At 40.1% G+C, this 24,230-nt stretch overlaps 1 protein-coding gene across 4 annotated transcripts in view; it reads left to right on the top strand.

The window, feature by feature from the left end:
- Positions 1–242: 242 nt before the first annotated feature.
- Positions 243–24,230, top strand: part of LOC143027132 (uncharacterized protein C2orf42) — a 36,627-nt gene continuing 12,639 nt past the window's right edge. The window contains exons 1-4 of one of the 4 annotated variants that reach the window (XM_076188167.1): positions 243–689; positions 9,755–9,967; positions 18,798–18,989; positions 19,275–19,940. In XM_076188167.1, the coding sequence (XP_076044282.1) occupies positions 543–689; positions 9,755–9,967; positions 18,798–18,989; positions 19,275–19,940 (1,218 nt within the window). In that variant the 5' untranslated portion in view covers positions 243–542. Of the gene's footprint in view, positions 690–3,314; positions 3,706–9,754; positions 9,968–18,797; positions 18,990–19,274; positions 19,941–24,230 lie in introns of those variants that run through there. The other 3 variants (XM_076188169.1, XM_076188168.1, XM_076188170.1) reach the window with 3 other exon arrangements.

Below are 24,230 nucleotides of genomic sequence, written 5' to 3'. Positions count from 1 at the left end.
TTTTAGTTAGCTTAAATTAGATCATTTAGGATTATTTGTCCCTTTCTTGTAACTAGTAATTATCTCACAAGACTGAAATTGCATCAATTCCTTTCCCGACATCACACCACATTCCTCAAGCAAATTAACAATGATAAAATTCGCGCGCCAAAAACACCGCATCACGTTCTGTTGGCGCTGTCTCGAGTGCTGTGTCCCTCAGTAGCCACTCAACTTTCTAGCTGAACGCATCCCCTTAGGATCTAGTTACTAACGCGAGGATCCAGCCGCCGGCAATCACAAATCACACTCCAGTGAGTGTTGTGTAGTTCGTGTCTAAAGTGCATGGGACATGGATGCAATGTGAACTTAGTGAACGGTGCAAAGTATAAACACAAGGATCTAGTCGCCGACCATCGCTAATCACACCCCAATGACTTAGTGTTGTGAGGCCTGTGTGCCCAGGAAAATTTGCTTTTAAAGTGTGCATGATATATGGATAAACTGCGAAACTAGTGAAATGGATCCAAAACCTCCGAAAGCCCCGCGTGAACTTTGGTGTAATGAACGAGGGGCGTAGCTTGGGTCCCTCTGTCCCAGACAAAGTGGTCATCAGATCAACGGATATCAAGGGCATCCAGTTAGTCGGAGGGTACTCTCCCATCAGAAGATTCTACCAAACCAGTGGAACACAGAAATGTGACGATGAGGTAGTTGTATAATTTTAGCTTTAGGTGTTAGAGTGCGTAGGGTCAGTTTAGGACGGGTGTCTCCAACCATGTACTGTTGGGTTTAGAAATTATTACCAGTTTATTAAGAAAACAAGTGTTTGTGGGATTTTTTTCTCAATTTATTATGTTACTTCAATATTTGATCATTATGGAGACACTTCAATTGCAATAAATATTGAAAGCACTTCAAATGTTTGTAGTAAACCTTCTTTCCGTGAAACTAAAATATACAAATAAGTGTAAGGCTGCCCGCACACGAGCAACATTTTATTGCTAGTTGTCACAACAAAATATTGTCACAATAAAAAAAAAGTGTCGCAACGATAAGTTGTCGGTAAGGTACACCCGCACATGAGCCACGCGATGGCGGCAACTATTGTTTATATTGTTATCATAGACATACATACACAAGAACATACATACATACATACATACATGCATACATAAGAACACATACATATGAACATACATCCATAAGAACATACACATATATACATACATATGAACATACATACATAGGAACATACATTCAGGCAGACAGGCAAGCAGGCAGATGCATTGACCTTCCAGACAATAGTTAACGTTTTCCTTTCAAATAAATACAATATGTTTTTTACCTTTCTCCTTTTTATTCTCAGGGGAGAGTATTCCAATCGCTCACCACAGCCTCACACACCTCACTCCACAACTTTTCTTTATTCTTATCGTTGTATTCCTTTGAAATCATAAAGAGGTGGTCTCTTCTCTACCTCTGTTATGAGTGTTTCGCAGTCAAATAACTCTTTTATTACAGACATGACGTAGTACCACGTCCTCTCACCACTGCAGTCTGAAAGACACCAAGGCTGGGTGGCGGCAACGAAATGTTGTTCGCGTGCGAGCTCCCATTTGAAATAACGTTTTCTATCGCCTGCCACAGTTGACGACAATAATTGTGTTGTCGGAGAAATTGATCCGGCCGCAACTACCTTACAATTTTTTGTTGTCGCCTCAGGAAAAATTGTCCATGTGAGGGCACCCATAGAGATGTGTGCGTTCTATTTTTGACAGTTTTTTTGTTGTGAGAACTAGCAATACAATGTTGCTCGTGTGCGGGCAGCCTAACGCGAGTTCTACTCAATTGGTCCAAGTAGTAGATTAGGGTCTGCTTTTCACGTCGTGAGTAATTCACACAGACATTTCCACTTTATATCCCCTTCTCTCAAGTTTTACGTATTACATTACTCCCTCTCTGAGAACCATTACTTCTCTGGTCCTTCGAAACTACGTATTCGTATTGAAGGGACGTTCACAGTCCCAGGTTGTTTCCGAAGCTTCCTAGACTTCGGCTCCCAACTGTAGCTATCTCCCTTCTCTAATTTCCTATGTGTGAGAAATTCTCATGCTGGCTGACACCCTTTCTTCTTCCACTGTCTAGGGATTTTGGGACAGTGATCCTTGACTTACCTTCATAGGACACCGTACCTAAAACATCTAAAAACGAATAAGTGAATACATAAATGAATAGATAAACACATAAACAAATTAATAGTAGAGATGATACCTGAAACATCTGAAAAAAGTGACTTCAAACTATTGTCCACAGATTGGGAGCTGAAAGACTGTCCTATTGGAAAGTCTACCAAGCCTTCACACAAAGCAAAATTGATTACGGGTACTGTACCAAAGGTGCCATTACTCTACCTTACCTGCAGTCCTTTGAATTCATGACGCTGGCTTACGCCTAGGTATTTTCCGCAATACTACACATATCTGGAAGGCAAATCCCCTCCTTTGATATAAGAATATTTCTTTCTTGTCAATATTTCCAATATCACCCAAATTCTTCGCACACGCGTGCATTCAAATAATTTACAAATCCCCAATTACGAGCAGTCCAAGCGCCTTTTGGATAAATTTGTCACCTCCATCTCCGGTCCTTCTAGGTTTCGACAGACGCTGTGGCTGCCCATGTAACTACAAACATGGCGATGGTGGATTTTCTATGCACGTTACAAATAATCTACATCACCCTTCAAATATATAACACATATACAGGTCCCCTGTCAGATCATGTTTTGATTACGTTGTGAATCTTACCTTAATTAAAGGATACGTCGGTAAACACGCCTCAGCTACTGGAACTGCTGGTGCTTTTTCTTTGGTCGTGTTGCCTCTAGTGAAGTGTATACGATGTACCAGCTTGCTGTAGTGAAAAAAAAAACACACTCTGACATCATTCAACATTTTTTTTCCACTTGACCTCTCATTTCCCTGATATCTGTAATTGGGGACCGTACTCAGGGTCACATGTAGACGAAGTCAAAACACCACAGGGCACGTGTTCAAAAAAGTATCAGTATATTAGCTTTCATTGAGCGTATACGTGAGAATTGTCTCATTATTGTTATTTTGTATATACATGCACTTTGTTTCGAGGAAGATATCTCAAAGAAAATGAGTTCTGAGTTCTGTAATTTTTGCAGTCATATATTTTGCTGCGCGCACGTATCGCATGTCTGTTGATATCTGATGAAGCAGTCTCCCCGTTTCTAAATTGCCGCCACTTCTGTGATTGGCCAAATGACCGTCATCGCCATATTTGCTCCAATCGGTGTGCGCGGTTCATCCAGTTTGGGCGCCATTGTGGTAGAATGTCAACAAAGCACTCGTGAATCCCTATCATTAGAAGTATTGGAAGGTTAAAGGGATGAGCGGAGCTATTTCTTCTGTTTATGATGAAATATATGTGAATGATATGCCCTTGGCAGAACTTTAAGGGCTCAAAAGTGACGCACTTGCTTGAGTTAGACATTCGAATTGGCCCGTGCTCACTTAATACTTAAAAAGAACTAAATGGGTAGACAGTGCTGGGGCATTATGTGCAAGCAAGTGAATATGGTTTGGATAACCAATTGTCTCGTGTCATGTCATTATTTGTAGTACCACTGGCCATATGGTGGTCATTGGAATTTTGTTCGTTGCAAGTGAAGATATGTGAAGAAATTTTGGAAAGGTTTGTGTACACGTCATCCAATTTTAGTAAGGATAAAGTAGGTAGCACTGCTCAAACACTGCTTGGTTTGTAAAAAAGAATAAAAAATATAGTATAATGTTTTGAGGATCTTTTTACCTCCCAGTAATAGGAAAGGTATGCAGAATAATAATGAGTTGTGAACTCTTCCTAATACAATATAGTGACTTAGTGTCAAGGATAGCATTGCCTATGGTAAATTTCTTGTAGCTTCAGTCTTGCGAGAACAAAAATTATGCAAGAATTTGTTTACACAATGCTTATAACATCAGTAAAACCAGGGGAGGGTTACCAGTGCTGGTAGAAGTTGGTAATATATCTAAGTAAATTAAGACAAAATGATTACCCAAGGCCAAGTGTCCAAAGGCTTTTCAGTTTTGGGTAGGTTAGGTCTTAGGAATTAATCAAAATTGCCAATTATTGGAAGTCTTTTTCTAAATCCTACTATACTGATGAAATTCTCATTGAAACAGTAATATTTTCTCAAGTGACAATATAATTTATCAAAAATTACCTATAGCTGAAGCTAGTGTATGTGAATAATTTCTAATTTATTCCTGTCATAAATTTTATGCCTTTTTAATACAGTAATAATACAGTTGATGTTCTGGAAGAGGCTGTTAAGCCTGTACATCCAGCTCGGAATGATTAACTAGAGTTGTGATTACACTGGTGGTGGTGGTGGCTATATTATAAATAATTTTACTTTAATCTATTTTAGCTCTATAATTATAAAATAAATCTTGATCCCTCCATGCCTTATCTATATTGTTTTCAAATTTCCAAATAGACTGTGAGTCAACAACAAATTGTGGCAGCATGTTCCAATTGTTAACCACTCTATTACAAAATGAGTTCTTTCTTTTTTCCAGTCTCGTTCTTTTCTTATAAATCCTCTTGGAGTGACCTCTTGTTCTATCACTATCTCTTAACATGAACAGTCCTTGACATACTTCCGTATCGTACCCGCCGGACAGGATTTTGAACGTTTCCAACATGTCTCCCCTCGCCCGTCTGTAAGCCAGTGTGGAAATGAGTAATCCCTTATTATATGTATTATTTTAGTTGTGCACATCTATGCAATATAGCATTAGAAAATTAAATGATTTTGTAAATTAAAATACATAAATGTAGGATGCGATTTTCTTGGCAGAAAAAAAATACAAAAAACCTTGTTACAAGCATATCTACTAACAGGAATCCGCTAGGATACGGTGTGGACACCATGCTGTCGTCTGTCCAGCCTAGTCACTGTCTGATGATGATGGCTTTCACGTTGTAGACCGTGTATTCTCCAACTCCAGGTGATGTTAATAAGTACTGTTACAAAGAAAATAGGGCTTCCTTGGACTTTATGAGAGAACACGGGGTTCTGCCATCGTCTGTTAATTGCCTGAGGTACAATAATAATCAGGCTGTCAGCATCTGTGACAATGACGATGACCTGAATGATCTTTAGAGGTACCAAGTTACTAAATATGGGTTAGGTTACGTTAAGTAGGTTAGGTTAGAATAGACAAATTTATTGTCCTTTCATTTCAACCTCGGCATCCGTTAAAACAAACATGGCATATCATTCAACCACTGCTACTTCATTCATTAGTAAATTGGTTTTAGCAACTATTTTGTTATTGATTTCTGCCAAGAAAATTGCATATTATGTTGATGTATTATAATTTTCAAAATTAATTAATAATTTTCTATTGCTATATCACATAGGTATGGACAACTAAAAATTTACCCTTTTATATTCACTTGGTTTGTATATTGCAAATGAGCAGTGTATGAAGTATACTCTTTTCCTTCTTGCATTTAGAAATTGGGGATATTGTAGATTGTTGGAGCCATGAATTGGTGAATCAGTGTGGGTAAATCTAAAGAAGTACATCCTAAATATAATAATAGAAAAGTAGGTATTTTTTTTAGAAGTGCACCACAATGCAATATAACACTAGATAATTAAATATAAATTTTTGTAAATTATGATATATCAACATAATATAATTTTTTCATGGCAGAAATCAATAACAAAAAACATTGCTTAAAGCAAATACTGAACAGAACTGTGACAATAGGTTTGAGACACCATTTTGTTGTCTGTCCAGTCTTGTTGATGTCAGTTTGATGATGGCATTGACATTGTGTACTGGGTGTTCTCCCACTTCAAGTGACGTCACCATGCTACATATTTTTAAAATAGTGCTAAGGAGCTGAACTTCATGTTTTTCTTCAAGCTATGAAACTCCTCTACACACCGCAGTTCGATTGGATGCAAAAACTGGCCATCAACATCCCTAGTGACCTCTAGAGTTATAGGTACTGCATTACTAAATACAGATTGGGTTAGGTTAGACAAAGTTATCATATTTTAATTTGGCTGACTTCTGCATTTATCAAACCAAAGATGGTGTCTCAAGCAGTTGTGGCTCCATTTTTCAGTGTATTGTTTATAGCAACTTTTTCTGTTATTGATTTCTGCCAAGAAAAAAATATATAATGTTGATGTATCATAATTTACAAAATTAATGTTTAATTTTCTATTGTCATATCATGTGAGTGTACACGTCTAAAGATTTACTGAAAATTAAGCATTAATTTTGTAAATTATAATACATCAATGTAATATGTTTTTATTGGCGGAAATCAAAAACAAAGAAAGTCACTAAAGTGAAACAGTAGCAGCAACTTGGAGCTTTATGCAAACTTCAAGATGCCATGTTTGTTTTGATAGATGCAGAAGTTGAAGAAATTGAAGTATAATAAACCTAATGTAACCTGCTATGGGGTATGCATTTAGTAATCCTTAGGATCATCAGGGATGTTGACGGAAGGTTTTAATGTATTTTCATGCTATTTTATTCTTGATTTATATTGATTTACAAAAATAATATTTACATACATACATACATATACCAAGGCTTTTTTTCCCTTACAAGGGGGGTAGCCAAAAAGAAAAAGGCATAAAATCATTCCCACCCATTCCATCCCTGAATACACTACACACCCCTCCACCCTCCCTCTTATTTTAGCACCTCCTGAATGACGGGTAATCCCTGCACCTTGTCCACTGCCCTGGGTCAGAAGCAGTGTCGCAAGACACAGCACATCCACAGCAAGGCTGCTTCATTAAATCGGCGACCCCCCCTCTCCGTCCCCCCATTGCATAAAATGAGAGGACGGAGAGAAATCCCTTCGGGCTGCGTCAACATTTTGCTCACACATACTACCTCACTCCCCATCAACCCACCCATTCCACCTCATGCTATCACAACATCATCCAAATACAACCATTCTCCATTCACCCCTCTCTTCTGTCCTCTCCCGTCCTTCCTCAACAGACATTCCCCTCTTCCCCAAAGCCCCCTTCACCCCATCCATCCACCTCATCCTAGGACGCCCCCTCATGTTCACTCCCTCCACATCTGCCTTCCACACCTCTTTTACTAGTCTTTCTTGACTCATTCTTTCCATGTGTCCAAACCATCCTAATATTCTTTCATCAACCCTATCTCCCAACTCCCTTTCCACCCCCATTCTCCTCCTCACCTCCTCATTTCTCACTCTATCTAGCCTAGTAACCCCCATCATACTTCTCAGACACCTCATCTCAAACACATTCAAACTCCTTCTCTCTTCTTCTCTTATGTTCCATGTTTCTGCCCCATACAGTGCTGTTGGCACAATCACTCCTTCATACAGTCTCCTCTTAGCATCCATTCCCAAATGTCTATTCCTCATTACACTCTTCAATCCACCAAGGCATTTACTCGCTTCTCTCAATCTACATTCTACCTCCACTTTCACTCCACCTTTCCCTGCCACATTTGCACCCAAGTATCTAAAACTATCCACTTCCTCCAGTCGCTCTCCCTTAATGCTCACTTCCAGTCTACTGCCACTTTCACCCCTTGTATATCTCATCACCTTACTTTTACCCACATTTATCTTTAGCTTTCTTCTATCACATACTCTCCCAAATTCTGTCACCAACTTCCTCAATCCCTCGTCCGATCCTGCCACAAGCGCAGTGTCGTCCGCAAACAACAACTGGCTCACCTCCCACTTTTCTCCATTTTCTTTAACCATCTCCAATCCCTGACCCACTACCCTTGCATTTACCTCTCGCACCACCCCATCCATGTATAAGTTGAACAGCCAGGGTGACATAACGCATCCTTGACGAAGTCCCACCTTTACCTCGAACCACTCACTCTCTCCATTTCCAATCCTGACACAAGCTCTACTATTCTCATAAAAACTCTGGAGAGCTCCTAGAAGCTTTCCTCCTATCCCGTATATCTTCATAACCTCCCACAGTGCCTTTCTGTCTACCCTATCATAAGCCTTTTCCAGATCCATAAAAGCCCAAAAAACATCCTTCCCCTTTCCTATAGCTTTCTCACATATCTGTCTTACCACAAAGATCTGATCTACACAGCCTCTACCTGTCCTAAATCCACACTGTTCCTCACCAATTACTCCTTCTGTTCCTCTCCTAATCCTCTCAACCAAGATCCTCCCATAAGCCTTCCCAGCTACACTCAACAAGCTAATCCCTCTGAAACTACTACATTCACACTTGTCCCCTTTTCCCTTGTAAAGAGGAACTATACAGGCACTCCTCCAGTCCTCCGGCACTCTACCCTCTCTCCAACAAACATTAAATAACCTCACCAACCAGTCCACCATCACTGTACCTCCCTTTTTCAGACATTCCGCATGGCATCCATCCAGACCAGGTGCCTTACCTGCTTTCATCATATTAACAACTGCCTTCACCTCATCCTTCCTTATTTCTCCTCCATTCTCCTCATTCATCACTCTCATTTTCTTCGCACTTCCCACTGCAGCAATCTTTCCTTCCCTATCCTCCTTCACATTAAGCAACTCCCTAAAATATTCTGCCCATCTTCCCCTTACTGCCTTCTCTTCCATTATCATCTCTCCATCTGCACCTTTTACCTTTTCTTCCCTACTTGATTCACCTCCTCTTCCTCTCTTAATTTCTTTCCAAAACATCTTTTTATTACTTTCAAAATTTTCTGTCATACTCATACCCCATTTCACATCTGCTCTCCTCTTTGCAACCTTTACCTTTTGCTTTACTTCTCTTTTCTTTTCTTTTAGTATATTAATATTGCTTAGGTGTCCACAAGTTAGCCATTGTCATCATCATCGAGCTCCATTCAGTAGTGTATTACTTTTAGCATTTTTTTTCTTTTCTTTCTTTTCAAGAAAAATAGATATTACATTGGTGTTCTTTAATTGACTAAATTTATATTTAATTTTGTATTGATATATTGCACAGGTTTGCACTTTAGTAATACCCTGGCATGTATGGGTACCTTTGAAACTATATTTTGGACAAGTTCTTTCTGATGTTCTAGAAGTTTAGGTCACTATCAAGTATTAAAACCTTACCAACACAGAATTGGTGTGGCCACAGAAACAAACTGCCTTAGATGCAACCATCACACAGAAAACACAAAATAGCTCATCTCATAGTCCCAATTAAGTGGCAAGCACAACCTTGCCCTTCATTTGAGCACCCTTTGTTGCATTCACTGTGCCCTTTGTAACAAATCTTTTTAAGTCAACCATTAATAGTGGGGCTTCTATTATGGTTTGTGATGGAAACATTATAGAGAAGACCTCCACCCCTCATCATCTGGGAAAAAAAAAACACTCACTCAGATTCAGCAGCAGTGAGTGCTGAAACTATCAGTTGATTTAAGAAAAGATTAGACAACTTTATGGATGGGGATGATAGGTAATGGACATGGAACTGCCTAGTGTAGGCCTTATAGTGTCATGCAGTCTCCTTCATTCTTATATTCTTATGTATGTTCTTGTATTCCTTCCCAGAGATTCAGGGAAGAACTTGAAGACCTTTGTTAGCCATTGCAGGGCTGCAAGCACCCAGTCACTGAAACTTGAGGCAACACTTATTATTCAAAAACATAAAAACTGTGAACTATAGGAGAACTGCATGTACATCTTTTGATTTCAATGTTCACTACTGCATTGACAGATGCCGCGGGAGGAGAAGAAGGCAAGCTTCCTCACTGACCTCGGTCGTGCTACTATGCGAGGGGTGCGCAAGTGCCGCAAATGTGGTACTCTTAATGGCACCCGTGGGCTTTCATGTAAAAACAAGTCATGTGATGTCATCTTTAAAGAAGCTGGTGAAAAAAAGAAAGCATCAACAGAAGCCTGCAAAATAAAAGCTGGCACTACTGCTCAGGTACATAAATCCTCAGGTGCATAAGCAAGATTCAAGAGTGTGCTTTAGTAGAGTAAAAGATTTTCCTGCATATTAGATTTAATGGTCAATATAATCCTGAGTAGGAGTGTATTAGATATAGCATACAATTATTTCTTTACTGAATATACATTTTCCAGGCTTTGTTTAATCAACTGCTTATACAATTAATTAGTGTACCTATGTTACTGTAATGTTATGGAATGATGACAGAATATTTTTTGCTTGCTTTGTGGTAGGCCTTAGCTAAAAATGGCTTTTGTCTGGAAATTCCAGAGGCAATATTGAGTTTGTTTACTGTATCATTTTTTTCAGTATAGGGACATTCTCAGATCAACAGGTGCCTAACACTCTTATTTCGCCGATTTTGCTGAAATTTGCTTTATAGGTAGGTTTAGGGCTCTAAACACATTTCTGAAATTTTGAGGTCAGTCCGAACAACTGTTCAGGAGCTATGACTTCAGATATTTTGAGGTCATATGAGAGGTCACTAACATTTGGCAACCAATAACTAGGGTGATAAAAGTCATAGTTATATAAATGTATATATATTTAGAATCAGAAAAAGACCAGGAATCCAAATATCAGAGTTTTAGAACTCTAGGTTGAAAAATAAAAAATACCACTAAGATCCTAATCTAATTAACCTCTTCACTCCAGGGCACATCGCACGTCTGGCAGCATTAGCTGCCCGACGTGCAATGTTGCATCATAATAATCGCATTATAAAAAATAAAGTCAGTGCTCAATCGTTCGTTCTCTTTCACCCGTGAATTTTGATAACCATAGAAAATATGATGAAGCCAGTTTAGAGAGAATGGAGGTTACATAGGTACGACTACAATAAATATAATCAAGACGCCGACGTCGGCAACATTGCGTACCCACTTGCTCCTCATGACACCTACGTAGGCGTCACCGTATGGAAATGGTTAATTACCTTTAATAAATAACTTATAAGTGAACACCATGTATTTACAAATTGCAAACAGGCAAAAACATTATATATTGCACAAGCATAAGCATAATTACAACAAATATACATTAGGTTAACATAAAATTGTATTAGATACAATTTTGGTATATTCAATACTTTCATGAATTTCTGAAGAAAAGTATAGTTGATTTTCCTCCTCTTATGCTGCGTCCACATGGTCGAGCTGTGCCTGGCAGACTTTGCCTGCGAAGGTGTCCACACGGCTGACGATGGTGGTTGGAGGTTAGTTGGCCGCAAGCAGAGGTTGGGAGTGAGTGGTTCAGTGCGGTACGATAACCATGGTTCCCGCCATACTTGGAAAGAAGGTAGCACTTTACAGCATTATAATTGCTGCCAGCTCCTGAATTTTGGGATGCGGCCTTTAACCTCATTTCTCTCCAATGTTGGTTTCTAAGAGAAGCGAATTTCTTTTTCACATCACTCTCACTCCTGCTTATTGTCTGTGCTATGTGCTTCAATGCTGCAACACATTTGTCTCTATAATGAAAACACTTTACATTCCATAAACATTCCTGAACTCGGTATAAATTAATCAATGTTATGGTGTCTTGTCGAGACCAGTATACACTAGTACTAGGTGCGGACATGGTTAGGTAACTGTGGTCTGTACTGAGCGGGTTTGCTAACTTTGCTAGCACCTCACCTTGTGCATTTGGCAGTGATATCAGCCCTCCATCCACTGCCCGCAAATGGCGCCGGGAACGGACAATTTGATGGTTTGCCCACTGAAATTGCCTGTTGTCAAGCAAAGCCCTCGTGCCCGGCGGACATTGCTCGACCTTGTGGACGTGGCATTAGTCTAGGACAACTCATGACAGATATGATGTTCTGGCAATGAACATTAATCTTAATTTGATAGATAATGATATGCACTTGCTTCTGAAGACCCAGATGGATGTAAAAATTTCACTGTATAATCATCAAATTCCTCACAATATTCCTCCACAATTCCAATCTAGACTTGGCCATCATAAATACTGCTAATATACTCTCCTGGTTTAACACATTTTATTTTATCAACCATTGCAGGTTCATTAGTAATATGACCTTTATTCGTTTCTTCTCTCCAATGCCACTTGAAATGGGATACACCATCAATTCTTCCTTGTTTATGGGAGCAAATCTATGATATTTCTTGTCACAAACTAGATTCAGTATTTGAGTTGGTGCTTCGAATCATAGACCGTGACCCGAGCAGTTCCTGTAATCCAGATTCTAGAACATCTATTTTGCCTCTTTTAGATCATTTAAATCTCACTGGGATAAGAAAAAGGTGGAGAACAATTACTTAATTTGTACATAGCTTACAATTTGATTTTAAACCTACAGTGAAGTTTGGTGTGAACAGAGCGCAAGTGTGGTAATTAGAGGGGCCCAAAAATTCCCACACGTCTTTTTATACCACAGCAGTACAACACCAGTGTCAGTGTATGCCGATGTAACCGATCTTATCACTATCAACCCAGCTCCACACAATTTACCCATTTCTTTATTCTTGTGAGAGGAAGGCTTACAATATATCAACTACTACTCATCTAAAACACATAAGTGTGGGGGGCATAGAAGTGAGGGCTTTACTTTGAGTCATCATCTTGATTTACATGCCCTCTGACCTCTGAGAGCGGGAGTCTCCGATCATGTAGTCCTCCGCTGTTGGCTTGCAAGCCCCCTGCAACTTGGATGACAAAATAAGATACTCATGTCTACAACTAGAAATCTTTACCTTCTTAGGTAAACCTAAACATTTGAGAATATACCTAGAAAGCGGGCATTGTGGCTCCAGCTAAGATGTGGCTTGGCACCATGCCCACGTCTTTTGTGTGTGACGCCCGCATCCTTTGTCAGTGATACGTCATGGAACATGACATTCTGAGTTCCCTGAATAGCCACACTGTCATGGAATTGATGTTTCAACCATTGTTCTGCATCTTCCAAATCAGATGTGGTTACAAGGAAAAAATCTATTGCCTTTCTGTAGTTCTCTGCAAACTGGCACGAGCAGTAGCTCTCTTCACTGTTCTGCCAATCCCATCACATGCATTTTTGCCATGAGATGTACTAAATAATACCGTTCACAAGACAAACCAAAATCCTCTTTGTGGTAATAGAGATTTGTCAAGTTGTATCTGTTCTTATATTGGCCAGCGCATCTGTCCAAAAAATAGTACACCTTCAGTTGTAGGCATTTGAATTTGACATAGTTCATAAGCTGTTTTATAAATGAGTAAACCATTATAGTGTTGTGTTTTAGTGATGGAGATAAGAAACAGACACAAAGGAGGAGCATGCCGACAGGAGACCTTTTGCTCCATAACTAGGTCGGATGCAAAAAAAATTATAATAATGATAAATAAATAAATAAACAAATTAAAATTATAACTACATGAATAATGATAAACAAAAATAAATGCATAGGTATAGTTGAATAATAAACAAACAGGAAAATAGTAAATGATAATTACAAATGAAAATAAAGCAAATAATAATAAACAAAAAGACAAATGATAACAAATAAAAAATAAATGGCAGGCATTACAGCATCTTGCTTAGTTGTTTATCTAAATGAATCTTAAAGCTTCAAACTGAATTACATTGCACTGCCTCTACAGGAAGTTTATTCCATTCATTAACTACATGGTTGGCAAAGTTGTCTCTACCCACTTCCAAATTAAATCTTGTCGGGTTCTCATTCAGTGTGAAAATTTTGTCACTTTTGATGTTGTCAATTCCCTTTAGAATCTTAAAGACCTGTATCAAGTCATCTCTGAGTCTATGCTTTTTTTTTAGGGAAAACAGATTCACATGTTTTAGTCAATTTTTGTATGATTTATTTTTGATATTTGGAATCAGTTTTGTGGGTTGCCATTGAAATGTTTAAGTTCTTGGTCTTCAGATGATCTACAATAGATAACAAAAGGGTGAACTCTACATTGTGAGTTGTCCCAGTGAGTGTCCCTGAGCATCTTGGACAATGAAAGAATAAATTTCTGAGAAGTCACCTATTATAACTGCCTCATTCTTAGGGGGTAGTGTTTCTCTCAATTGTTTTAAGTACTGTGATTGCTGCTGTGCAAAAGAAATTATGATAAAACATGCAGGATATTTTCTTGCTTAGTGATAAGTATTCATGAAGTGGCTCCGCTTTGTGTACCATTGTACAATGGTCACCCATTGTTTGTAAGATATTTCATTTGGAGCTGATTTAACACACTCGAGCAACTCAAGAAAGTTCAGAACACCTCTTGGGCAGTCTTTGCAAATTTGCATCATGCAAACTTTTTCTTTACTGCAGACACTATAAACCAAATTTCAGCTAAATTGGAGAGATGAGGGTGTTGCAAAAATTGCCAGGTCATTTGGCCTTCTTATGAATTGACAATTTGTAAATATATGGTGTTCACCTGTAAATCAATTACATGAAAATTACCAAGATAAACAACCTTGTATATGGCTGTTTATAATAGCCTACAGATGTGGTTTTATTTATTTATTTATTTATTTTTTATTATTATTATTATTATTATTATTATTTTTTTTTTTTTTTTTTTTTTTTTTTTTATAAATAAAAGTAATCAGATTAGGAGCTTAAGTGTGAAAAATATGTACAGTTGATGGACAACTTATAAATATGATGCTCACGTATGTGTTAGATATATGAAAAAAATATATATATATATTTTTAATACTGATTCTAATAGCCAAAGCTTATGCATTCATTTTTCACATTTTTAAAATTTGTTCAATTTTGAAACCCCAGGGGTCAAATCTTGACCTCAAATTTTTGCTAAAGTGCATACATACATACATACATATACCAAGGCTTTTTCCCCCTTACAAGGGAAGTAGCCAAAAAGAAAAAGGTATAAAATCATTCCCACCCATTCCATCCCTGAATAAACTCCACACCCCTCCACCCTCCCTCTTATCTTAGCACCTCCTGGATGACGGGTCATCCCTGCACCTTGTCCACTGCCCTGGGTCAGAAGCAGTGTCACAAGACACAGCACATCCACAGCAAGGCCGCTTCATTAAATTGGCGACCCCTCCTCTCCGTCCCCCCATTGCATAAAAGGAGAAGACGGAAATCCCTTCGGGCTGCGTCAAATTTTGCTCACACATACTACCTCACCCCCATCCCCCCGCCCATTCCACCTCATGCATCACAACATCATCCATATACAACCATTTTCCATTCACCCCTCTCTTCTGTCCTCTCCCGTCCTTCCTCAACAGACATTCCCCTCTTCCCCAAAGCCCCCTTCACCCCATCCATCTACCTCATCCTAGGACATCCCCTCATGTTCACTCCCTCCACATCTGCCTTCCATACCTCTTTTACCAGTCTTTCTTCACTCATTCTTTCCATGTGTCCAAACCATCCTAATACTCTTTCATCAACCCTATCTCCCAACTCCCTTTCCACCCCTGTTCTCCTCCTCACCTCCTCATTTCTCACTCTATCTAGCCTAGTAACCCCCATCATACTTCACAGACACCTCATCTCAAACACATTCAAACTCCTCTCTTCCTCTCTTATGTTCCATATTTCTGCCCCATACAGTGCTGTTGGCACAATCACTCCTTCATACAGTCTCCTCTTAGCATCCATTCCCAAATGTCTATTCCTCATTACACTCTTTAATCCACCAAGGCACTTACTCGCTTCTCTCAATCTACATTCTACCTCCATCTTCACTCCACCTTTTCCTGCCACATTTGCACCCAAGTATCTAAAACTATCCACTTCCTCCAGTCGCTCTCCCTTAATGCTCACGTCCAGTCTACTGCCACTTTGACCCCTTGTACATCTCATCACCTTACTTTTACCCACATTTATCTTTAGCTTTCTTCTATCACATACTCTCCCAAACTCTGTCACCAACTTTCTCAATCCCTCCTCTGATCCTGCCATAAGCACAGTGTCGTCCGCAAACAACAGCTGGCTCGCCTCCCACTTTTCTCCATTTTCTTTAACCATCTCCAATCCCTGACCCACTACCCTTGCATTTACCTCTCGCACCACCCCATCCATGTATAAGTTGAACAGCCAGGGTGACATAACGCATCCATGACGAAGTCCCACCTTTACCTCGAACCACTCACTCTCTCCATTTCTAATCCTGACACAAGCTCTACTACTCTCATAAAAACTATTGACAGCTCCCAGTAGCTTTCCTCCTATCCTGTATATCTGCATAACCTCCCACAGTGCCTTTCTGTCTACCCTATCGTAAGCCTTTTCCAGATTCATAAAAGCCCAAAAAACATCCTTCCCTTTTCCTATAGCTTTCTCATATATCTGTCTTACCACAAAGATCTGATCTACCCAACCTCTACCCGTCCTAAATCCACACTGTTCCTCACCAATTACTCCCTCTGTTCCTCTCCTAATCCTCTCAATCAAGATCTCCCATAAGCCTTCCCAACTACACTTAACAAGCTAATCCCTCTGAAACTACTACATTCACACTTGTCCCCTTTTCCCTTGTAAAGTGGAACTATACAGGCACTCCTCCAGTCCTCCGGCACTCTACCCTCTTTCCAGCAAACATTAAATAACCTCACCATCCAGTCCACCATCACTGTACCTCCTTTTTGTAGACATTCTGCATGGCATCCCTCCAGACCAGGTGCCTTACCTGCTTTCATCATCTTAACAACTGCCTTCACTTCATCCTTCCTTATTTCTCCTCCATTTTCCTCACTCATCACTCTCATTTTCTTAGCATTTCCCACTGCAGCTATCTTTCCCTCCCTATCCTCCTTCACATTTAGGAACTCCCTAGAATATTCTGCCCATCTTCCCCTCACTGCCTTCTCTTCCATTATCATCTCTCCATCTGCACCTTTTACCTTTTCTTCTCTACTTGATTCGCAACCTCTTCCTCTCTTAATTTCTTTCCAAAACATCTTTTTATTACTTTCAAAATTTTCTGTCATACTCTTACCCCATTTCACATCTGCTCTCCTCTTTGCCTCCTTTACCTTTTGCTTTACTTCTCTTTTCTTTTCTTTGTACTTCTCATATGACTCCCTCGTCCTATTTTGTAACCAGTCTGTGAAAGCTCGCTTCTTCTCTTCTACAACCTTCTTTGTTTCCTTTTCCCACCATTCACTACCCTTCCTTCTACTTCCTCCTGTCCTTCTTGTTCCACACACCAAACTTGCACACTTTGTGACTCCCTTCTTGAACCATCCCCATTCCTCCTCCACACCTAGCTCCACTCTATCCTTCACTCCCTCCCACTCCTCCTTCAGCTTCTTCTTGTACTCCTTCTCCTTTTCCTTTTCATTTAAAGAGTTGACTCTAAGCACCTCCCTACCTTTTGTCCCTTTCCTCTTTCTCCATCTATCCTCCACTCTCAACTTACCTTCTTCCACCAAAAAATGATCTGATATTCCCCCACCCATGTGTACTTATGCTTGACTTTCTTCTGAAACACTGTATTTGCTATCATCAACTCTCTTTCTAGACACATTTCCACCATCAACTCTCCACTACGATTCTTTTCTGGAACTCCACATTTCCCAACCACTCCATCAATTGGACCATTTCCTACCCTAGCATTAAGGTCCCCCAGTACTATTACATTGACATTTCTCCCTAAATCCTCTATGCATTCATTTAAATCTATCCAAAAGACCTCCCTTTCTTCTCCATTCTTCTCACTGCCAGGCCCATATGCACTTACAAAGACCCACATCTCCTTTCCCAGTTTCACCTTCATCCACATTATCCTTGAGGAAACCTCCTTCCACTCCACTACACGTTTACCTATCTCTTCACTTACTAGAATAGCCACCCCTTCCCTCCCTCGCCCTCTCTTCACTCCTGATAACCTCCCACTTACACTCACCCTTCCCTTTCAACTTAGTTTCACTCAAAGCCAACACATCCATCTTTCTTCTCACAAACATACCACCTATCTCCTCCCTTTTACTCTCATCTGTACCACATCCACGCACATTAGAAGACCCAAACCTTAGGGTGCTGGTCGGAAAACTCCCAGACCCTCTTATGCCTTTGCTTTTTCTTTTAGGAATGTCCCCTGTAGGGCTACAAGGAGAAGGATGCCTAGTCCCACTCCCCGTCCCTTTCTTCACGCCTCTTACAATCCAAGTGGGAATACTTGGTGGCAGTATTCTTTTCCTCCACCACAGGGAATTTCCCCACCACAGAAAAAGAATACTCAGAGAAATGGTACAGGACAGCAACAAGGGGTTGGGGGACAGCATAACAGAGGGAAAGTCATAGTATAAAAGTGTCATAATTTCTCTATGAACAGAGTTTTCCTCTATCATAGACAAAATGATGTGTGGCTCTGGTACGTAGGGGCGCCTCATATAGACCCTAAAGTATCGACTGTATGCTATTTTGCCACAATAACAAGCAGCTAACACCTAGAGTTCTAAAAAATCAGATTTTTTTATTCTTTGCCTTTTTCTGATTCTAAATGTATACATTTATATAACTATGACCTCAAAATATCTGAAGTCATATCTCCTGAACGGTTGTTCGGATTGACCTTTAAATTTCAGAAATGTGTTTAGAGCCCTAAAACTACCGATTAACCAAATTTCAGCAAAATCAGTGATGAGGGTGGTTTTTTTTTTTTTTTTTTTTTTTTTTTTTTTTTTTTTTTTTTTTTTTTTTTTTTTTTTTTTTTTTTTTTTTTTCTCTCTCTCTCTCTCTCTCTCTCTCTCTCTCCTTCCTTCCTTCCTTCCTTCCATCCATCCATCTATCTCACAGAGAATGCCCCTCTAGCATATTGTAACAATAAATAAAACTACGGTGTGTACTTTTGTTTCCTGCAGATATATTCAGTTCGGGTACGAGACAAAGGACCAGACTACCGAGGTTTTGTCCAACTCCCCTTGATTCAGTCCATGGATGGAACAGGAGACATGTTTGTTGCACAAGAAACTCTTGGTGATCCTCTTCTTCTTTGTCCAGCTGGAGCTCGCTGCTATGTCGAACCTTGTCAACGCAATGTTGAAAAACTTATGGTTGGTTGATTATAAATTTTGAACAACTTCAGTTTCATGCAATACTTTATGAATTTTGCTTTGTCTACTCGCTTGCTATTTCTTGTCAGTTTAGGGATGGAACTTTATTAAAAAGGTCTTGACCAATGAAGACCCTCTCAAGCTAAAGATCCATCACACCTGAATAGAATTAGTAGATACAAACCAGATTGAAAATGTAAAAGGTGCTATTGTAAGAAAGGGGTTTGTAAAAGTGTGAATTTGTTGTGTAAACAGTATGGTTTCATTTAGTCTTGTCTTTTTCAGGTTCAGCAACCCAGTGTTTGTTCTCATATCCGAGCAGCTTCTCAGTGTTATAAAGAAGCACAGGCACTCTTGATTAAACACTCTGTATTGAACTCTTTCCCTATTCCTCAATCAATGAAAGGTGAAATATGGGGTTTAGCTACAGACACCACCGGACCACTTGTACAGAGAGTTTCCAGAAGTATCATGGTAGTGAAGTGCAAACCCGAGCCAAGGCATCCTTTAGGTTTCCTTCACTTTAGCTTTCAGCATGGAGGGAGAGGCCGTGATGATTGTGAACACAAATACTACTGTAATTGCCGTGCATTCAAGATACAGCCAGCTGCAAGAGATGATACATATAGAAAGTGTGTACACCTCTATGCTTGTCTAGTTGCCTTTGCAAGTGATGAGCAACTTAGTCAAGAATTCTCGTACTATGTGGATTTGATACACAGTGAACTACCACCACCCATACTGCAAGGAACAGGTCACGAATCAGATGGCGATAGTAGTGACCGAGGTGGAGCAGGAACTACAGGAACTCTGGGTGGCCCTGAGCGTTCATTCCTAATACTGAATGAAGGTGGAGATTCACAGTGTCAAGTGGAGGTTGAGGTTCTCCAAGATGATTCAGCTCTTCTTGAAACTATTCCTATATCACCTGGTGATGAAATGGTTACTCAAGTAAGTGGTCTTATTTTTTGCTGGTATGAGCTTGACCTGTTATAGTAGGACTTTGCTTAATATTTCCATCCTTTATTTCTGTTTTAGGATGAACCCCCACATAAGGGGAAGAAGTCTGTTGGTATACAGATAGATTTCTGTTTTATGTAAATTCCTTTGTTCAGGGTAGGAAGTTGTCTCACAAAAGTACTTTGGTTTTTATTTTTATTTTATTCACATATTTGAGTGGTTTGTGGCCAACAAAGACAATACAAGTACTGATGTTTTATGTCTATCACAAGACAATTTAACTTTACTGTAATGGAGTCTTCTGCTTGCAGATTTCCTGCAAGAGTGATTCAAAAATGTGGATTGTTTGAGTGATCTTTCTTCCTTTTTGCGGTTTATGCAGTCAAAAGTTTTTATGATAGTAGAGCCTGTTATGTAACCTTGGCAGTTCAATTTATAGATTTTTTGTTGTTGTTGTCGTTCCCTAGACTGTCTGTCCAAGCAGTCCCGTCTCCCCAAGGAATGCCATAGCCAAAACTGGGTTTTCCCACAAATCCTTTGTAGAGCGTATGTTGTGTTGTTTGCGTGCATGATTGTGTATAATGCAGTTTTCCATTATGTGTTGTATGGTATGGGGTGAAGTGTTACATCCTGTTATGTAACCTTGGCAGTTCAATTTATAGATTTTTTGTTGTTGTTGTCGTTCCCTAGACTGTCTGTCCAAGCAGTCCCGTCTCCCCAAGGAATGCCATAGCCGAAACTGGGTTTTCCCACAAATCCTTTGTAGAGCGTATGTTGTGTTGTTTGCGTGCATGATTGTGTATAATGCAGTCTTCCATTATGTGTTGTATGGTATGGGGTGAAGTGTTACATCCTGGGCAGCTGTTCACAACACGGTCATTCAGCCTCTTCTGGTAGCTTAGAAGTGCTGGGTGGTGACCGCACCGCAGTCTGGCCAAGTGGACTCTGTCCTTTCGTGGGAGAGAGGATTCAAAAGGGTGGATATCAGGGGGTCTGACATGCAGCAATGTGTTGTCTTTCAGTGTGTTAATGGAGCGGTGAGTGATATGATTATGAATATGTTTCCGGAGGCTGGTATTTGGTGGTTGTGGAGGAAGAGAAGAGAGTATCTGTGCGTGATAAAGGTCTTTGGGTGTTGTTTTAATGTTTCTTGGTGTGTGTGGGTGTTCTGCTATGTAGTGTAGCAGGTGTAATGTGTTTGTGGTGGCTGCGGCAAGTGTTTGTGTGCCTCTCATGTCGAGGTGGTCCTTGACTTTGAGGACTTTTGTTTCATGGTGTAAATGGTCTGTAGGTGTTGTATTTGTGCAGCCTGTAATTGTTTTTAGGGCTTTGTTTTGTATGATTTGAAGGGTGTTGTGGTGTGTCTCACTGAGATTAGGAGCCCATGCAGGACTCGCATAATTCAACACTGAGCGTATGCATTGTTTGTATATTGTTATACTAGTTTCTTTGTTTTGTCCAAATGTTGTTCCAGTGATTGACTTAAGTGCGTTAAGTCTGGGTGTGCATTTGTTTTTTATGTTTGTGATGTGTTGTTTGAAAGACATGGATGTATCGTATGTTACACCAAGAATTTTCGGTGTGTTTGTGTGTGGTATTAGAGTGTTGTTGATGTAGAGATGAGGTATGTATTTGTGTTCTTTTGTCCAGTTGGTGAGAAGTGTTGCTGTAGATTTGGTTGGAGCTATTTTGAGTCTGTTTGTGATGAACCATGTGTTGAGTGTGTCAAGGTATGGCTGGATTATTTCTGCAGCTTTGTCTGTGTTACGATGTGTGCATGTGATTGTTATGTCGTCTGCGTAGGAAGAGATTTGTATTTCTGAGGTGTCTGGCGTGGGTAAGTCATGCATGTATAGATTAAATAGTGTGGGGGATAGAACCGAGCCCTGTGGTACTCCGTTCTTAATGTTTCTGATGTGCGATGATTGGCCATTATATGACACGTAAGCATTCCTACCTGCCAGATAATTGGCCAGCCATCTTTTGGTGTTATTGTGCATGTCTGTGTTATATATTTTATTTGTTAGGTTGTGGCGGGGGATAGCATCAAAAGCTTTACTAATGTCTAATGTTATAAGAAGTGTTCTTTGGTGGGGCCTATCTGAATTGATGCCATCTAAAATTCTTTGTGTGAGGTTTGTCAGAAGAGTGTTTGTGGAGTGTAGTGGCCTAAAACCGTGTTATGAGTCAGCAAGTGGAATATGTGGTGTGACAAGTTTAAGTATTAGGCGTTCAATGACTTTAGAGGGGGTGCAGAGAAGTGTGATTGGACGGTGCAATGTTGAGATTGTTGGGTCTTTGTTCGGTTTTGGAATGGTGATTATTTTACCATGCTTCCAGATGTCGGGTATAGTGTTGTGTGAATAGCTGAAGTTTGCAATGTTTGTGAGTGCACGTATACCTTGTGGTCCAATGTGTTTTAGGTGGATGTTGCTTATGTTATCAGGGCCACAGGCAGATGAGTGCTTGAGACTATGTATTATGAGTTTTGTCTGACTGTCTATGAAGGGTTATATAGTCTGAGTCTGTGGAAAAGTCTTTCTTACGTCGAATGGTGCGTTGGTCGTCAGGGTGAGAAGTGAGATGGCTTGTCTGTGCAAAATGACGTATGAGTGCGTTTGCTTGTTGTCTGTTTGAGGGTAGATTATCTGTTGTTGTGATTATTGCTGCATGAGAGCGTGTAGTGTTACTGTTGGATAGTGTAATGCTGTTGAGTGTTTTGTACAATTTGCTGGTGTTTGTTTTGTGATCAAGTGTATTGATAAAGTTTTGCCAATTTTGTGTTTTTTGTTCATGTATTTTATTGGCAATCACAGTGTTTAGTGTTTGTATTTGGTCTGCTATGTTTTGAGGGATAAGTGTGGGGGTACCGTATTTAAGTGTGTCACGTTGTCTGATGAGGCTTTGGATTTCTGGTTTGAAGTTGGGGTTGTGTGATTTTCTGTTGCCTCTAGGGATGTATCTCTTGTCTGCATTTTGTATGATTGTATTAAAAGTGTGCACAGCATTGTTTATGTTTGTGATTGGTGTACTGTTAAGTGTTTCAAAATGTTGTTCTGTCTCTTCAGTAAAAGCTTCCCAGTTAGCTCTCTTGTAATTGGTGTAAGTGTGTCTGTGGCCGACTGGGGTGCATCTTGTTTTGGTGGTGATGATTGGAAGGTGGTCAGAGCCAAGGGTTCCGACCACTCTCCATGATGTTGTTGGGGTTAGGCACGGGGAGCAAAAGGTGATATCAGGAGAGGAGGGAGTGTAGAGGGCTTGGTGTGGGATATGTGTGTTGTTCATGATAGTCAATGAGTCAAACTGAGTCTGTATATCAAGCCCTCTGTCTGTGTCAGGGTTGTCGACATACCAGGCAGACGACTTGGCGTTGAAGTCTCCACCCATGATCAGGTTGGGGATTGAGGCTAGTTGGCTAAAATGAGGCCTGAAGGTGTCTGGAACTGTGGGGGATGATTGGGGGGGAATGTACATGTTAACTATTGTCAGTGTTGATTTGTTGCCTGTGCGGATTCGAGTGGATTGGATTTCTGTTGTGTTATCTGTGGTAGGGAGGAGAATTTTGGTTGTGGCACTTGTGTCCACAAAACAGATGGAGTGGTGGATCAGGGTGATGAGTCCACCGCCATAGCCGTCAGTCTGGTCTTGTCTGATGGTGGTGTAATTATGAAATGATGGTGTTTTGTGTGAGTGTCTTAGTTTTGTTTCTTGTAAAATCGCAATGTGTATGTTGTGTTGTTTAAGAAAGTGTTCAAGTTCATGTTTTTTCGTGTTAATACCGTCAATGTTGTGTTGTAATATGTTGATGATGTGTGTTTTGTATGTGTTGTATGTTGCCATTTGGGGTTGAGGTTGGGGTAGTCGTGGGGAAGGTGTAGGATCTGGGTCAGAGGGGGGGAAAGGAGAGATCGGGGACAAAGGAAGGGGAGTACTAATTGGAGGTAAGGGCAGAGGGAAATTGTGAGTGGGTGAGGGTGCTGGCTGTGGTTGGGGAGGTGGGAGTGGAGTTACTGGAGGGCAGGTAGAACATGTCCAAGTGTTTGTGTATTGGTTTGTGTCAGCAAGTGTTGTACAAGTGAGGTGGGCCCAGTTTTTGCACATATTGCACTGAACTGAGCCCTTTGTCTGTCTGCTCGAAGTAATGGGTTAAGAGCATGTTGGGCATGTGTATTTTGTGGTGGGCCCAGGATTGCTCTCTTCATCTCCAGCTAAAAGTAGAAGAAGAGGGGTGATCGCTGGAAAATCACCCCTTGGTGCAGAAAAAATGTAATATTGCATGTT

This window comes from Oratosquilla oratoria, chromosome 7 (genome assembly GCF_046742065.1).
Source record: "Oratosquilla oratoria isolate Oo_2021 chromosome 7, ASM4674206v1, whole genome shotgun sequence".
NCBI classification, from domain to species: domain Eukaryota; kingdom Metazoa; phylum Arthropoda; class Malacostraca; order Stomatopoda; family Squillidae; genus Oratosquilla; species Oratosquilla oratoria.
Note: the sequence above shows the minus strand (reverse complement) of the source record. Positions and strands in the feature narration are given on the sequence as shown.